At 54.2% G+C, this 17,976-nt stretch overlaps 1 protein-coding gene across 1 annotated transcript in view; it reads right to left on the bottom strand.

Moving 5' to 3' along the window:
• Positions 1–8,971, bottom strand: part of DTX1 (deltex E3 ubiquitin ligase 1) — a 35,621-nt gene extending 26,650 nt beyond the window's left edge. Inside the window, 2 exon segments of the mRNA XM_034672441.1 lie at positions 7,027–8,024; positions 8,528–8,971. Coding sequence (XP_034528332.1) covers positions 7,027–7,285 — 259 coding nt within the window. The 5' untranslated portion in view covers positions 7,286–8,024; positions 8,528–8,971.
• Between the last annotated feature and the right edge of the window lie 9,005 nt (positions 8,972–17,976).

Raw genomic sequence — 17,976 nt, 5'->3', positions numbered from 1 at the left:
ACTCCCATGCCTCCTCCTTCACTTTGGATCATCTTTCCACCCTCCATCACCACCCCCATGGAACCCCTATTATCCTCCATCTCCTCCCCAGGACAGCCACAATTGCCCTCCCTGACCCCACTGTCTTTATCATGCCCAGACTCCACCTTACCGGTATTGGCGCTGATCAGTCCCTGTCCCCTCCCCCACCACGACGCTCATCACCTCCCTCACCTTTGGGTCAGACTCCACAGCTCCCTCTGAAGGAGGAGGCTGGGGGGTTGGGAGAAGGCAAGGAAGGATGCAGAGGGGCAGGGGACAGGAGAGGAGAGGGAAAGAGCTGGCTGTGAGGAGGATCTGACCCAGGATCCCCCACAAGCCCCATCACCCCCCTCCACAGGCATGGGCAGGGTGCTGGCAGCGCTGTCCAAGGTGCTGGGGCTGCCAGGCCTGGCACAGGGTGGGTGCCACAGACCTGGATCTAAATGTTCCACCCATCTCTTCCTAGTTCAGTCTCCCCGCCCTCTGAGCCTCAGCTTTGCTGTGTGGAAAATGGGGTGATGCCTACTGGCTGGGTGGAGGGAACCCACTGGGCTGTAAGGACGTGTCTGCATCAGCCCCCGCCCAGCCTGCTTCAGCTCTGGCTTCCAGGGGCCTGTGATTAACAAGGCTGGTCCTGCGGCATGGCTCTGGGTCCCCTGGGGCCCGCCCGCTAAAGGGCAGCAGCTGGCAGCCTGTGATGCCCAGTGGGACCCGAGAGGCCTCCCTTACCCCCTCCCCTCTTCTGTCAGAGCCTCCCTCTGCCACCTGGGCCTGAGGTCTCCTCCAGGACCTTGCTGATGCTGTCCTCCACCTGGAAGCATTCCTCAAACCATACGGACTCTTGGAGGACTTGTCCTCCAGGAAGTCCTCTCTCAGAGCCCCCAGGCTCACACCGCCCGCATTACCGGGCTGAAGGCAGCCTGCGCCTCTCCTATGGAGCACTGATCTCTTTCCGACTTGAGCATGCGATAACTATATGCAAAGTAATATTCTTCGTGTTTCTACCTAGATTATCTCATTTAATCCTCATGCCACCCCTCTCGGGTAGGGACTATTGTCATTCCCACTTTACTGAGGAGGGAACGGAGGCTACCCGAGGTTAGGGGGTTTGCCCACAGTCACACAGCCAGCCAAGGGCCAAGCTAGAATTCGGCTCTGTATCTGACTCAGGGGGTTCAACTGCTATTCCCATGCTATGTATCTGCCTTGGCCCTCACGAGACTCTGAAATCAATCTGGCAAGGGCCCTGTCCCTCTCTGTGAGTCCCCAGGACCCAGCCCAGAGCCTGTTACTGAGCAGACATCACTGAACTGTCAGATAAAAGTAAAGATGAGTTTCTGTTTTCAGAAGAGGCTCCTGGAGACGGGAAAGCATCCAGAGGCCAAAGGGGTGGGTCTGTCATGGTGGAAATGGAGGCAGTGTGACAGGTGGTAGTGGGAGACAGCCATGAATAGATGCATTGGACCTGCTGCCACCATGGGACCGACCCTTCCCTGCCCAAACACACATCGTCCTTCTTGCCTCTGCAGCCAAGCCCAGAGGCAGGAGCCTCCCAGATTGGCTGGGAGAGGGTCCCAAGAGGTCCTGTAACTAGGGAGCTGGTCCTGGAGGTCTCTTGTGTTGCACAGGCCATTCCTGCCTTGGAACAGATCCTGACAACAAGCCCCAACAGAGCTTTCAAGGGAGAAGGGGGAGGGGAGCCTCTCAGCCCAGCATGGAATGTCACCTTGTTCTCTATCCCCAAGATCTGTCTGAGAGGCCTGGATTCCAACTTGGGGCTGAATGGCTGTGTGACCTTGGGCAAGTCACTCACTCTCTCTGGGCCTCAGTCTCTCCATCTGTAACAACGGCCTGCCTAGGAGTCTAAATTCTGGCGGTGTTTTCCCTAGTGATGGCCGCTCCCCTCTCTTGTTTCCAACAGTCTAAGCATGTCCTCAGACAGGACATTCCCATAACGGCAGTGACCAGGGCTGAGCGGAGCCCGAGCTCCCTGAGAATGAATGATGGAGGCTTGGGAAATTGAAACCAGCTGCCCCCGTCACTCCAGCCCTAAGGTTTGGGAGAGCTGGTGCAGCCATGCTTCGAGCTTGGAGGACAGCAGCTGTGGGTGGTCCCCAGCCTGGCCTCTCCCAGCCTCAGCTGTCCCATCTACAGAATGAGAAGAAGGCTGCCATAAGTCCCCCTAGCAGCAGAGGGAGAGGAGAATGGGCGATACCAATCAGTCAGAAAGGTGGCCCGTCCTGTCCCAGCCAGGTGAGTCCAGGCAGGAATCTGGGAGTAGCCTGGGAAGTGGCCAAGTCACATCACTGTCCAGCTGTGGGGACCAGGTGGAAAATCCTGGGTCTGGGTGAGACCCTCAGAAGCCACCAGCCCAGTGGCAGGGTGGGGGACAGTTCCCTTCAGGGAGGCAGAATGCTGTTCCCACGTTACTTCCCCACTGCTAGTGGGAGCCAACCCCTCCCCCCAAGGCCACCATGACTCTTGGGTCCACGTCTGCCACGAGTTGCTGCAAACCCGTTGACCTGGGTTTCCCATTCGTGAAATCTTGATTTGCCCCTGGTAGGGGCGGCTCAAGACCCAGGACGATGAGGAAAGCTCTGGGGAAACAGCAAGAAGACCATGATTTTGCAGAACACAGGCCTGTGAAGGGCACCTGCCTTATCCCTCGCCTACCCCTGGCTCTCCTTCCAGCCCTGCGCCTGGGACACCACTGTGGGGAGCTAACATCACGTGGCTCAGGGTCACAGCAGTCCCCCTCCATGCGGGCTCTGGACCTACAGAGCTTCAAAGGGAACCTCGCCTCCCATGGGGAGTGATGAAAACAGCCCAGCAGGGAAGAGGTGAGCGGGCACCGGCTGAACAAACAGAAGCCCCCAAGGGACGGGGCCTGGCCTCTCTCCTGTGGTCCGAGCCTGACACCTGGGCTTCCTTCCGCTGGCTGTGCGACAGACCCATAGAGAGGGCATTCGTGTGTCTGTGGCATCCAAGCGGGCTGGTGCCGTGTGCGTGGACGCACACACGTGGGCACCGTGGCGCCCCCCACGAGGTGTGGAGTTCAGCATATGCTGTGTTCGGGTGGGCCGCGGCTGTCTTACCCCAGGGGCAGATTAAGAACACGAGAGCAGGGGTCGGTGAACTGTAGCCTGCGGGCCAGATCCGCCCACTGCCTGCTTTTGCACAGCTCAGGAGCTAAGAGTGGCTTTTCCATTTTTAAATAGTTGGAAAGAAAAGAATATTTCATGACTTGTGAACATTCTACAAATTCAAATTTTAGTGTCCACCACTAGTTTTCTTAGAACATGGCCACATTCGTTCATTTGCTTCCTGTCTATGGCTGCTTTTACGCTACAAAGGCAGGGGCGAGCACTTACAACAGAGACAGTATGGCCCACAAAGGCTAAGATATTTACTATCTGACCTTATCAGAAAGTCTGTCAGCTCCAGCGTTTGGGTACTAACGAGGCTGGGGCTCCCTGCTACTTCCCCCCAAACCAAGTTCAAGTTCAGCTTCAGTGAACTTATCAAGAATTTTACAATTAGTAAATCTAGATAGGAGCTGAGTCTATTTCAGTACATATATGAGAGCTTTGGGTTTTCTAACTTTATATTGGTGTGTGTGTGTGTGTGTGTGTGTGTGTGTGTGTGTGTGTGACACAGAGAGAGAGAGAGAGAGAGAGAGAACCACAATCTTTTCAAGACTGAGCATTTCCTACCCATTTCTCATGCATTCACAGTGTTGAGTACACGCTAGGCACACGGTGGGTGATCAGTTAACGTTTGTGGGATAAAATAACAGGCTTGGTTCTCTCCATCAACCCAACAGCCCTGCTAGCAAGGTGATGCTCTCACTCGTTTCATAAATGTGGAAACTGAGGCGTGGAGAGCTAAGGACGCCTGCTTGAGGCTCTCCGCAGGACCACTACCACTGAGAACAAGATGTCCTTTCTTGACATTGTCTTACTTCTGGGAGAGGCAGGGGGCACACGATAACATGTCTGGTGGGGAGGCATCGAGCCCCTCCCTCGAAAACTTTTCCACAACCAAGGTGCCCCACCCTCCACCCCATAGGTTTCCGGGCTTCCTCCCTCATGGGGGGTCTTGGCAGCCTCCCACGAGCCTGTTGAGGGATAAGTGGTTTTTTCCCTTTTCCGGCAAGCAGGGCAGGTGTGTGGGTGAACAGCTCTGGGGATGAGGTGCACAGAAGTCACTGAAACTGAACTTCTGGGGGATTCAGTGAGGCTGAACTGTTAAAGGGGTGCCTTTGGGACTAAGGGGACTGCCGAAGTGGGGAATGGAGGCAGTTTGGGGAGCTGGGAGCCCAAGTGGGGGAGCTGGGAATAGAGAAGTGGCCCGAAAGAGGGGATCAAAGGCTGAGTGGTCAACTTGGCAGGCTTGGGGGTGGAGGGAACTATCCCTGCCTCTAAGGGCCACCCTCCAAGCCAGGCCCTGGAAAATGTCCGCACCCAGTGCTAGCTCTGAGCCTGCAGAGAGCCGAACACCAAGCCAAAGAGAAAACCCACCCCCTCCTGATGTCCGACCTCTGCCCTGCACCAGACAAGGGTCTGGGGATAAACCAGGCGGATAGGGCAGGGAACGCCTAGCATTTCTCACTTCTCTGTCAGGGACTCAGCACCTCTCTGGAAGAACGGGCAGGAGGTTCAATGGTGATTTTCTCTACTGTCTGGAGAAAATTCAAAGCCCTTTTCATGGCTGTCCAGGCCCTGCTCCAACCTCGTCTTGCGCCACCTTCTCACCGCACTCTCTACACTCAGTGGACTTGAATGTACTCTGCTCCTTCCTACCACAGGGCCTTTGCACTGGCTGATCCCGCTGCCTGGAACACTGCTCCCTTCAATCATTCTTCAGATTTCTGCTCAAACATCACTTCCTCAGATTAATCTTCTTTTTTTTTTTTTTTAAAGATTTTATTTATTTGACAGAGATAGAGACAGCCAGAGAGAGAGGGAACACAAGCAGAGGGAGTGGGAGAGGGAAGAAGCAGGCTCATAGCAGAGGAGCCTGATGTGGGGCCCGATCCCACAACGCCGGGATCACGCCCTGAGCCGAAGGCAGACGCTTAACCGCTGTGCCACCCAGGCGCCCCCTCAGATTAATCTTCTGTCACCATCCCTACCCCAGGCTTATTTCATGTTCTCAGACCTGCAACTGATCATCTGTACATTATGTGTTTGCTTGCTCCCTGGGACCTCCAGTGTAGGTCCTCTCGTGCAGGTTCTCCAGTGAACCTCTATTCAGGACTCTGTCAGTCTTGCATCATGCATTTTCTCTAGTGCTTCACACAGGGTCTGACACACAGCGAGGTCAATAAGTGATTGTATGGTAGTATGAATGGATGCCTGGCACCACCACTGGCTGCAGTCAAGGCCCAGAGTTATGGGAACAGATGGACTAAAACCATGTATTATGAATTCATCTGTGTTTCCACACTTGGTGACCACACTGTAGGCACCAAGCAATGTTCTAGAGCATAGCTATCCACTAGAGCTTTCTGTGATAATGGCAATGTTTGGATCATGCTGTCCAACACGGTAGCCATGGGACACACGTGGCTGTTGAGCATTTGAAATGGGGCTAATGGGACTGAGGGGCTGAATCTTAAAGCTTATTTAATTTTAATCAACGTGAATTTAAATAGCCACATGTAGGGGCACCTGGGTGGCTCAGTCGTTAAGCATCTGCCTTCAGCTCAAGGTGTGATCCCGGAGTCCTGGGATCAAGCCCCGCATCAGGCTCCTCCTCTGGGAGCCTGCTTCTTCCTCTCCCACTCCCCCTGCTTGTGTTCCCTCTCTCGCTGGCTGTCTCTCTCTCTGTCAGGTAAATAAATAAAATCTTTTAAAAATAAATAAATAAATAGCCACACGTAGTTGGTGGCTACCGTACTGAATGGCTCTAGAGAGCAGGGAAGTGTCCCACTATCTCCAAGGCTGTTATGTGCAGTTCTGTCAACCAGGGATTTGCAAACCTCCGTCGGCTGGTCCTTGGGGTCAAACATGCCAAGCGTTGTTTGGCAGCTTGCTTGAGGCAGGCACTCGCCATCCCACTGCCCCCCAAGCTTGTCAGAGACCACCGAGCAACAATGACTCAGAGAGATCTCCACAGTGATGGCACGTTTCCAGAACACGAATGCTAAGTGTGGACCTCACCATCTTTATCACCATCATCACCTATCACACAGCCACCAAGACCGCCACCAACCTCATTCTCTCCGTCATTACTGCCCCATCACAATCCGCCCCCAAGACAACCACCAACACGACGATCAATGCCATCACCACCAATTCCACAGTCAACACTACCATCGGCAACACCACCAACAGTCTCCATCATTGCCACCCCACCCCCACCATCAGCACCACCACCCCTCCCCCCATCACACCGTCCCAATGCCACCAGCACCTGGAGCCAGTGCAGGAAACTGGGTCAAGAGCATTGGCTCTGGAATTCAATCACCTGGGCTAAATCTCAGCTCCGAGTTTAAATCACTCAGTTTCTATGAGACTCAGTTTCTTTATCTGTAAAATGGGACTATATAATAATCATAATAATTATACGATAATAAGACTTAGTGTCTGTGACTGTTGGAAAAGGATCAGGTGAGGAAGCACATGGAAAGCCCTCTTCCTGGGTGCTGATGCTTTTCTCGGTCCTGTGCTCTGTGAGCACAATTTTATTTAATCCTCACACAGCTGTGGGAGACATTGATCCACCAGTTTTACAGATGAGGAAGCTGAGGCTAAGAGAGGTGATGTGACTCGCCCAAAGCCCTACAACTAATACGTGAGGCTGGACTGGAACCCAAGTCTTCAGCTGGACCAGGCTAGGCTGTCCCTTTTTTGGATCAGCAGACCAGCCTTCCAGCAGTTTCAGTCTCCCCTCCTCGGGGAGGCTGCCGGGATCCTAGCCTCCCACCACGAAGGTGGTGATGGTGGGGCTGTCTCAGTCTCAGCCTGGCTGAACAGGTGGGGTGGGGGCCAGTGTGCTCACCTGTGTCCTGGCGAAACTGGTGCATGGACTGCAGGTCGATGATGTAGGGCACCAGCTGGGCGTCCACCTGCCCCAGGACCACGGAACCGCGGGCGTCCTCCTTGAGCACGTTCTCGATGTGGTGGCACACGGTGGCCGTGTAAGGCCGCCAACGGCTGTGCTCATTTAGCCACTCCCACACCACCACCCGGGCCACATTCTGCGGTGGGAAGCCCAGCCCGTTCACCGGCATCATCACACCCTGGCCTGGCCTTGACATGGCCGCTGCTGCAGCCTCCGGGGCCAGGACCCCACTGGGACCGGCCCAGCTCCTCCTGGGCCTGGGGACAGGCAGGGAACTTCCTCTCTCCCCGGGGGGGGGGCAGCAAGAGCCAACCGGCCTCCTTTCTAACTCGGGGGCCTCTCTGAGGCCCAGAGGCCCCGGTGAAAGGAGTGTGGGGTGCTGCTTCAGGCTCTGAGGACCCCTTCCCCCAGCGCTGTCTCAGATAAAGGTGCCGCTCTGGAAAGCAAGTGTCTTTTTTGTGATGGGGAAAGCGGCTCTAAATTCCTTGGCTCCCTTGGCTCAGGAAAGGGAGTGAGGCAGCCGCCCCTACTCTAGGTCCAGTCTCTTCCCTGCTGGTCTCCAGTCACTTCTTCCCAGCCGGCCACGCAGGGCCTGTCACCCAGGAGGCCCGGGCCAGGCTGCTGCTGGCTCTGCGGCGCCCAGTCGGCCCTCTGCGTTCCCAACTGCGTCCCAGACCCTGCGCCTGGGTCCAGTGGGGCTGCTTGCCTGGTCTCGGGTCCGCCCCTCCGACGGCGCCTGCCGAAGGGGGCGTCCCAGTCTCCCTAATTCCTGCTCCACACAGCGTCCTGGTAGGCCTGGGTGGTTGAAGAACGCACTGGGGAGGGTGCGCCGCGTACCCCTGGCCCGCCGGCCGGGCTGCGGCTCCGGAGCTGGGCGGGGGGGGCGAGGGGGGCGGGGGCCCGTGGGCACGCCCCACCCCACTCGTGCTCGCGACCTGCCGGGAGACAAGAAGGGGAGAGGGCCCTTTAAGAGGAGAGCGGAGCACCCCCTCCCCCTTCCCGGGAGAGCGGTCGGCTGAGAACAATGGGGAACCGATGGGGGGGCCAGCGAGGGGGGCTTAAGGGGGTCGCCGCCCGCGTTTCCTTGGGGCAGGCCTGAAGGGAGGGCTGGGCCGGGGGCGCGATTTTCCGAGGCTCCTCGCCTGCGGCGCCCCCTCCTCAGCTCCGCGAGCGCTCCCCTCCCCCGGGGCCCGCTCCCGGGCCGGGATGCAGGGTGCGCGGGGATGCGCGGGGATGTGCGAGGATGCGCGGCGCTGCAGGCGCGGCCCAGGGCCCCTCGGGGGTCGCGTCACCCAGGAGGCGAAGCCGGGAGCTGGATCGTCTCTGCCTCCCGCCCTGGGGGTACCAGCCCCCCTTCCCCAGCCCAGACCTCCCCCAGGCGCGCGCCGGCCCTCCTCAGGAGCCGGGGGTGGGGTCCCTAATCACCCCGCGCTCTCACCGCCTTCTCCGCTGTGCTGCCTCCTTCTCCGCTGGCGCTTCAGCACCTCCGCCTCCTGGGCTCCCCCCGGAGTGGGAGGGAGCCGCGGTCCCGCCTCCGCGCCCTTTCCCTCCCAGGCCCCGCGGCCGCCGCACGCCGAGGCGCTGGGCTTTCCGCGCGCGGACAGACTGCCCCGCCGACCGACGGACGCAAGCGCCGGCTCTGGATGCCGGGATCCCGCGGGTGGGAGGCGGCCGGGGCCGCGCTCCGGGGAGGGGCGGCGGAGGGGGCGGAGAAGGAGGAAGGGGAGGAGACAGACCGTGGCCCGGAGCGCCGAGGCGCTGACACGCGATTCCCCCCCAGGGCGCCCCAAATCCTCGGCTAGGCCCATCTGGGACCCCAGGAGGTCTCCTGACCCCATGCAGGAAGCCAGGCTTGGAGTGAGGTGTCCATGGGTCGCCTGCTTGAATCTTAGTTGTCTTCACATTCCATTTGCCTTAGTCCCAGGGCCTGGAACCCAATAGGTGCTCAATAAATGCTTGAATGAATGACTATGATCCAGAGACTGCCCAAAGGAAGATCTTCGAGCACTCTAGGGTAGCTTTCTCTTCTCCTTCTACTATTCTGGGGGAGGAGCTAGCAAGGCCCATTTCAGAGCCAAATGAAATCATGAAATGTGGGAAGACTGAGGCCCAGAGAGGGTAAGAAACTGCCAGGATCACACAGCAGGTTAGAGCAGTGCCCAGACACCAACCCAGAGCTGATTCTCCTCCCAGCACCGAATTAGCCAGTTCAGAGCCTACTTCCCCATAGTACCCACCTGCTCCAGGTGAGTGGGATAGCAACAGCATCTTGTCCCTGAGGGGAGTTTAGGGGACCTAGGCCAGGAGGCAGAGACCTTGGAGGAAGGTAAGGTGAGACCCTTCATCTCATTCATAGATGCCTGTAAACAACAGGTGCTTAATAAATGCTGGGTGCGTGTTGGCTGGATGGAAAGGGAGGCAGGTGATGGCAGCAGCTCCGGTGTTAATGGGATGGCCCGGTCTCCCTCCTCTGGCAGAATGGATGCAGCTGAGCACACACTTTAGCTGGGAGGGGGATGGAACCCCCGAGGCCTGCGGGTGTTTAGATTAGGAAAGATGAAGGATGTGTCCGGGAACTCCAGCCTGGGCGACAGATGGGGGTCAGCGGCCTGTTTGGGAGCCTGCCCAGAGCAGCCCACGCTCCTCTTCCTCCCCAGGGCAGATGCTGATAAACTAGGTGAGGTCAGGGGAGGACTGGTCAGGGGCGCTTTCCCAGAACCAAACTCCGGGTCCCCAGCCAGCTGGAGTGACCTCCCCTCCCCGGGCCCCTGCTCTGTCCTGCAGCCCAGTGCCTGATGGGCTTTCCCAGATTGAGTCAGTGATTCTGCTTGCTTGTGGCTTCCGCAGACCACAGACAGAGGCTCTGTGTGCGGATGGGGCCAGCTCTGCAGTGGTAGCGATCCAACAAGATCACTGAACTCTGGGATTCAGTCTAGGCTGGCTCTACGGGGTCCATGAGCGCCCCCTCCCCCCTTACAGACAAACTTACGTGTCTGCATTTTTTCTGAGAAGGGCTCTGGCTTTCAGAGATTCTTTTCAAAAGAGCCTGTGACTCAAAAGATTCCGAGCTAATGTTTATGAACCTTATGCTACAGAAGGAGATTTGGGGACCCCAGGGTGGGGAAATGACTGATTCAAGGTCACATGGAAATTTAGCAGCCAGTTAGAAGAACCCATGACTCTGGACTGTATAATGAGATTCAAGGTCTGACTGAATGCCACTTCCTCCAGGAAGCCTTCCCTGAACTCATTGCCATCTTCCTCTATGTTCCTTCATCCATACCTTGATGTGACAGCCTGTATCACAATTGGCCACTTCAGTGCTGTCCCCGCTAAAGTGAAACATCCATGAGATGAGGGACCGTGTCTTATTAATCTCGAGTGGTGTGGTTATCATTTATTGGGTACCTATTACATGCCAGGCACTTACATAATACCATTCTTCACGATCGCCCCACAAGGTGGGGAATATTGTCCTCATTTTACAGATGGGGGGGGAACCTCCCAAAGCTCAAAAAGGTTAAGTGATTTGCCCAAGTTCCCACAGGGAGTATGTAGAAAAGTTGGGGCTTGAATCCCAGACACTTTCGCAACTCCCACAGCACCATGTTGCCTCTGTGTTTGTTGAGTGAATAACGAATGGCGTCCAGGTGAGGCTCTGGTGCGGCACGGCGCTAACGGCCCCTCTCCACTGGGCTGTGGAAAATCTGAAAGTGCAAAAGCCTGGAGCCCAGGAAGCCATGCGGGAAAGGGATTTCAAGGAGGGGAAAGGAATTTGGGCTTTAAGGAGCCCACCAGCCACTGGGGAGATGGCTCCGACACCAGTGGAGAAGCCGAAGAATAAAAGCGATCGATCACAAACTCTTTTATATATAAAAAAAAAATCCGTTTGTATGCATTACCTGCCTAGAAAAAGACTACCTGGATTTTCTCTTCTGTGTGTTTTCATCTTGCCCCCTCGTGGCTGCGATACTAGCCGAGATTGTCAGCACAGTGAGATCAAACTGATAAGCTGGAGGACAGGATTCTGCCCCTTTTCTGGATCTTTGAGTTACATACCACATTTCAGGCTGATCACACTTAGTTAACCTGCATGCGAGGTTCACAGCGATGTCCTCGTTCTGTGATAACAAGAATTTCAAATTCTCCTACATAACCACGCTTCACCATCACGGTTAGGAACCAGACGATGATTCTGGAACGTAACGGAAAGGAACTTGTAGATTGCCTTTCGGCTTAGCATTGTTGGTGGTCTGGAGAGCATGAGCTAGGATGCTCATGGGCACCATTATGGCGGCATGGGAAGATGGCAGAAAGAGATCAACTCAACTTTTGTTCTGTCCATCATCTACTCATCCATTCGCCCATCGATCCATCCATCCAGCCACCCTTCTAGCCCTCCATCATTATACAGCCATCCATGAGAGTATTCTCCCCTCATTCCCTCCCTCCCTCCCTCTCTTCCTTCTTTCCACCCTCTTATCTCCCTCTCCCTCCCTCCATCTATCCACTCATTTATCTGTCCATCCATCTGTCCAAAAATATTGCCCCTGCCTCTTTGCCAGGCACTGGGCTACGCGCTGAGACACAGGCGAATTGATCCCTGCTCTATGTCTGAGTCTAGTGTGAGGGTGAGACATGAATCGAAGAATCATCCCAAGTGGGATCAGAAAATTTTACAAAGAGCCATGAAGGGGAAGTTCAGGGGATCGTGAGACTCTCTAACAGGGGTCCTACCGGGTCTCAGGAGCCAGGGAGGGCTTCTCAGGGGACGTGACATTTCAGCTACCCTCTGAAGGATTCAGAGTCTTAATGTGGTTAAGGGGGGGGGCAGAGGGGACACGGAGGTGCAAAGGCCCAGAGGTGTGAAAGAGCTTAGTGTGGGTGGGTTGCAATGTGTTTTTTAGAGCAACAGGGGTGAGCAGGGGGTAAGATGAAGTGGCAGGGTCACTGGGTAGGGTCTTCTAAGTCCCGGCATGGTTGGGGGATTTTTATCTGAAGGGCCATAGGGGGTTACGGAAGGGGAAGCTCCCTCAGAAGCTGTGATTGAGGTGGCCTGGGGGTCCAGGCATCAGTAGTTTGGGCCAGTGATCCTTTCCCTGGACTGGGGGGAATTGAAATTGAGAGACGAATCCGTGTATCTGCGGGAAATGAATAATAATAATCCAGTGATACTTAATATGAGCCCTCGGGTCTTGTGTCGGGCCATCCTTCCGGTCATTCCATCGGAAAATGTTTATTGAGCTCGTACTATGTGCCAGACTCTGTTCTAGGCACCGGGGATAGAATGGCGAACAAAGAGACAAAAATCCCAGCCCTGCTGACACGGGGGTGGGGATGCAGAAAGAGAGTAAACAAATGCACAAGGAAAACACACGGTATATCGTAAAGTGCCCGTGTGCCCCGGGGAAAAATGAATCCCTCTCGGCATTGCCGGTGGGGACGCAACCGTGTCGGGAAGCAATCTGGTTTCATCTTTTAAAGACAAAATAGAAGACAATGTGCGCACCATGAACATGGGCCTGCACTCTCCTCCACACTGTGCACCCTGCAGAAATTCTTGCCCGGGCTCCACATGAGTCACGTGGCAGAATATTCATAAGGCTTCTCTTTGCAGTGGCCCCAGATGGAGAAGCCTCCAAGTGCCCGCGTATGGGAGAGCAGACGAACGAATTCTCATGATGAAGTATTACACGGCCGTCACAATGAAGGACTACGGCCACACATCACAAGACGGACGGATCTCTGGCATAGAACAGCCAGTGGAAAGTGTCCCATTGCAGACATGTGGTATCCTTTCTATAAAGTTAAGAGCCACTCAAATCTCACACACATAATGCAGTAATAAATTGTAAAAAGGAAACAAGGGAAGAATAAATAGGGGTGATGACTATGGTGGGGGGAATGTGATGCTGGGATGAGGGGGGAAACATATGGTCAGATGTAGGTTATTATCGAGATTCTAGTTTCTGTTTAGGGTGGTGGTGTTCTGGGTGTTACCTTGTGGAAATGGCTCATTAAAAGCTGATGAGAGTGGGTTATGATGCAAGGATTACGATTAATTTGTGTGTGTGAACCACGGTTAAAGGAAAAAAGCAGGCAAGCAAAGGAGGAATCTAGAGCGTGCTATGGTGGGGGTGAGGGGCAATTTTCAACCTGTTGTTTAAGGAAGGAGTCACTGAGGTGACATCTGAGCCAAGACTTGGAGGAGGGAGGTAGTTAACCAAGACTTGGAGGAGGCAGAGATCTAGGGAAGGGGATCCTAGGCAAAGGGCATAGCAGGTGCAAAGGCCCTGAGGTGGGAGTGTGCTTGTCATGCCCTAGGAATGGCAGTGGAGTCCTTGGGCTGGAAGGAGTGAGTGCAGGTGTATGTTCTGGGGATGACCTGCATGGAGGGCATAAAGAAGGCTGAAGGAAGGAGCGAGAGAGAGAGAGATGGAGGGAGAACAGGAAGGACTTTCTAGGGTTCTCCAATGAGCCCAGATCCTGAGTCTGCTCTGCTCAGCTATTTGCTGCTCAATGTTTTCTTGGATTTCATGAGACCCTTCAGTTTCCCTGAGGTGGTTTAACTGGGTTTCTGTTACTTGCAACCCTACCAGGTAAATCACTAGTTAAATGTCTAGAGAATCAGGGCTTGAGGGGTTCCTGGGTGGCTCAGTTGTTAAGCGTCTGCCTTCGGCTCAGGGCATGATCCCAGGGTCCTGGGATCGAGCCCCACATCAGGCTCCTCCACTGGGAGCCTGCTTCTTCCTCTCCCACTCCCCCTGCTTGTGTTCCCTCTCTTGCTGGCTGTCTCTCTCTCTATATCAAATAAATAAATAAAATATTTACCAAAAAAAAAAAAAGAAAATCAGGGCTTGAGTGTTTTCAGGAGAGGTTTCTTAACTGGACAGTGGATGCTGTGCGGTAGAAACCCACAAGGAGGCGGGAGGAGGACACCAGGCGGGCACCAAATACAGGGTGTGGGATGGTAATTTGCTCATTTGCTGAATGTTTTCTAGGCATCAGGGATGTTACTAAGTTTTTCAATCCTCCCAAGTGTTATTCCAGATTGTACAGATAAGGAGTCTGGGGCCCAGGGAGGGAATGAGCAGCTGAGCTGGAAAAACCCCAGGTCTGGGTGACCTTGAGGCTTTTGTGCCTGGAATAAGAGGTCTCTGACCCATTTCCCTTGGGGTGTCCTCTCATCTTTGGGTGTCCTGGGGCAGGTGACTCCTGGTCACCTTTCCCCTTCTCCAGCCCCTGGGTAGTCTGGAAGCCTGCAGGCAGCTAGGCAGGGAGTGGGCACTTCATCCAGAAGTCCCTGTGTCTCCAGCACAGAGGGAAGCCACCCCGAGAAAGACGAGGGTCAGAGTCAAGGGTGAGGGATTTGTGGCCAGAGTGCGGTGCAGCTCTGGGGTTGGTCCACCCAGGCGAAGGAGTGGGCAAGAAAGAGCTCTAACTGTTTCCAGGACCCTAGTGCTTTTTGCCCCCTCTAGAAACCACCAGCTCCTGCTGTGGGGGAAAAAAGGGGGAGGCTGTGAATGAACCGGGAATGGGTACACAACGCCCCCTGGTGGCCCATTTTAGGGCCATTGCTCTAATGCTGGCAAGATTTGCAGGTAATGAATTTGTATCTACTTCCAATTTATTTTCATTGTGGTAAAAATGCATACCATAAAATTTATAACCTTAATTATTTCTAAGTGTACAGTTTAGTAGGGTTTCAGTATGTTCACATTGTTCTGCAACCAACCCCCAGAACTTACTCATCTTGCAAAACTGAAACTCTGCACCCATTAAGCAACCCTCCAATTCCCCCTATCTCCCCTCCTTCCCGGTCCCACCCCTGGCAACCCCCATTCTACTTCCTGTCTCTATGGCTTTAATTACTCTAGATACTGCATATAAATGGAATTATACAGTATTTGTCCTTTTGTGGTGGGCTTTTTATCACTTAGCATAATGTCCTCAAGGCTCATCCACATTGGAGCCTGTGTTAGAGCTTCCTTCCTTAAGGCTGGAGAAGGTTCCATGGTATGCATACACCACATTTGGTTTCTCCATTCATCCGTGGACGAACACTGGGGTCGCTTCTCCCTTTTGACCGTTGTGAATAATGCCGCTCTGAAGGTGCGTGTGCAAAAATCTCTTTGAAACCCTGCCTTCAAGTCTTCCCAATATCAACCCAGAAGTGGGATTGTTGGATCGTTTATCCGTGCGATGGCTGAATTGCTCCCTCTCTCTGCAGTTAACTTGTTGAAGCCCTAAGCCCCACTGAGCATGTATTTGGAGACATGGCAGACCCCAAAAGGAGGCGGTTAAGGTCAAATGAGGTCATTGGGGTGGGATCCTCATCCCTATACAAAGAGGAAGAAACAGAGTTCTTGATCTTTCCTCCTCTGTCTTCATGTGGAGGGGAGAACATGCGAGCACACAGTGAGCAGGTGGCTGCCCGCAAAGCCAGGGAGAGAGACCCCTCAGCAGAACCTGGCCTCGCTGGCACCCTCATCTCAGTCTTTAATTTTTCGGGGAACTGCCATGCTGTTTCCCACAGCAGCGGCACAACTGTCCCACCAATAGTGCACAGAGGTCCCGATTTCTCTGCAGCCTCAACAGCAATACTTGTTATTTGTCTGTCCTAATGCATGTTGCAGGTCATTTTCTCCCCCTGGTCCTTCAGTGAGGGCTTACTGTGTGCCCAGCACCGGGCTAAGCATGTCCCATGCTTGTCACGATCTAATCCTCCCTGTAGCATTGTCCGCATGTACAGATGATGACACGGAGGTTGGAAGGGACCAGTCCCTAACTTAGTGTCATCGGCCGGCAGATGCAAGACAGAGGATCGTGCCAGTGGGTGACAATGACTGCTGGTGGCTACAGAGCATCACTCCTGTGCCAGGCGCTGCCCTCTACCTTCACAAACACTCCTATGAGAGGTGTGCTGTTATTATTCTCCTTTTCCAGATAAGGAAACTGAGGCACAGAAAACTCAAGTGCCCGCCCAAGGTCATATGGCCACTAAACAGGACAGTCCGGATTTGAAACTGGTGTCCTATTCTGCCGTGAGAGGAGTACATGTAGAGTCAAGCAAGTCTCGCCTACGAAAATCCAGATTCTCCCCAAGTCAACACGAGGGAGGGAGTGTCTGCTGCTATAAAAACATCGCCATCATAACCCGCCTGGTGTGTGCGTGGTGCTGTGCAGGTGGGAGAAGACTCCCATGGCTCGGTGGGATTAACCCTTGCAGCTTCAGGGAGGAACTGTTTTGGTTTTTTTTTAAAGATGTTGTTAATGAGAGCGAGAGAGAGAGCACACAGGAGCGGAGGGTGACGTGGAGAAGGGCAGAGGGAGAGAGACAAGCAGACTTCCTCGCTGAGCAGGGAGCCCGATGCGAAGCTCGATCCCAGGACCCTGGGATCATGACCTGAGCTGAAGGCAGACGCTTAACCACCTGAGCCACCCAGATGCCCCAGGAGACACTGGTTTTGAGTATGAGAGGGACCGTAACTGACCCGAGCTGGCTTCTGGGCATCCAGAAGCTGGTACTCTGACTCCAGGTTCCCAAGGAAAGCCCAGGCATTACATGAGATGAAAGAAGTTTGAACCTGGCTCCCTCCCCACTGCCTTTTCTTGGTTTAAATGTTTATTTTAAATTCATTTGGGGCATATAGCGAAGTTGAGAAGAACGTAATAAATTCTTGTATACCCTCCACCCAGATTCTTTAAATGTTAACATTTTTACCATACTCGCTTTCTCTCCCTTCCTCCCCCCTTTCCTCTTCTCCCCTTCAACTGATTGGATGAGGCCCACCGTCATTATAGAGGGTAATCCACTTAATCAGTCTACTGATTTTAATGCTAATTACATCTAAAAACGCCTTCACAGCAACATCTAGCCTGGCGGTTGACCAGACATCTGGGCATCGTAGCCTAGTTAAGGCAACACAGAAAATTAACCACTCCAGCTTCCACCCTTCAGCTTTTCCTTCCTAGAAATGTCACTCTTTCAGACTTAGCATGGTCACTTCAAAGTCACAAGATGGAGGCTGAAGCTCTAGAAATCACCAATCTCAGACAATAGTGTCCAGAGCAGGAGGGGAGAAAGAAGATAAAAATCCTCTTTTCGTTGCTCATCTCTCTCTGAACAGGAAGACAGTGTTCCCAGAATCCCTTAGCCTTCTCTTTAGGTTTGATTGGCCAGACTGGGCTCACATGCCCACCTCTAGACCAGTCACTGGCAGGAGGCTGGAGGACACCAGGATTGGCTTAGCCCAATCAAGGTCCATCCCCTGGGACTGGGTGGACGGTTTTGGGAGCAAGGAAGGAGGGCAGAGTGGCTGCTGGGCGGGCAACCAACCATGTTGGCGTGTCCTCGATGCTGCGAACTTCAGTATTTATTTGGAGACTGAACGCATGACGAATGAATTTTGGTAAAGGCAGGAAGGAGTCCCCCCACGGAAGACAAGCGTGTCAAGAGCAGGCTTGAATCTCCTTAGCAGGATTAATTGTCATGCCTTGCCCAGTGCCCTTGGTGGTTTAACAGGCTGTCTGAGGGACTCTACCTGGTCAGGGAGACAGGGCAGCAGAGCTGCAGACAAGGACGTGGCTGCCCCCAGCTGTGGTCCTCTCTGCTGTGACTGATTCTGTCGCACAGCCTCCCAGCCTGAGCTCTGGCCAACCCACTGACCCCTGGCCGGCCACCTGCTCTTCATCTGGAAGCTGAATCTGCAGGGGGAGGCCACAGAAGACACATCAGGAGATTTCCCAAGCACGGAAGAGAGGGGGCGGAAGGAGAGACAAGGAGGAGCTTTTGGCCTCAAAGCTAACAGCCAGAAAGAGAGGTGGTCAAGGATACACTGAAATGGACCGAACAATCCAATCCTCATTTATAGGACACTTTCCAAG

Source organism: Ailuropoda melanoleuca, chromosome 12 (assembly GCF_002007445.2).
Source record: "Ailuropoda melanoleuca isolate Jingjing chromosome 12, ASM200744v2, whole genome shotgun sequence".
In the NCBI taxonomy this organism is placed as follows: Eukaryota; Metazoa; Chordata; class Mammalia; order Carnivora; family Ursidae; genus Ailuropoda; species Ailuropoda melanoleuca.
This window is presented reverse-complemented; position numbering and strand designations above follow the sequence as displayed.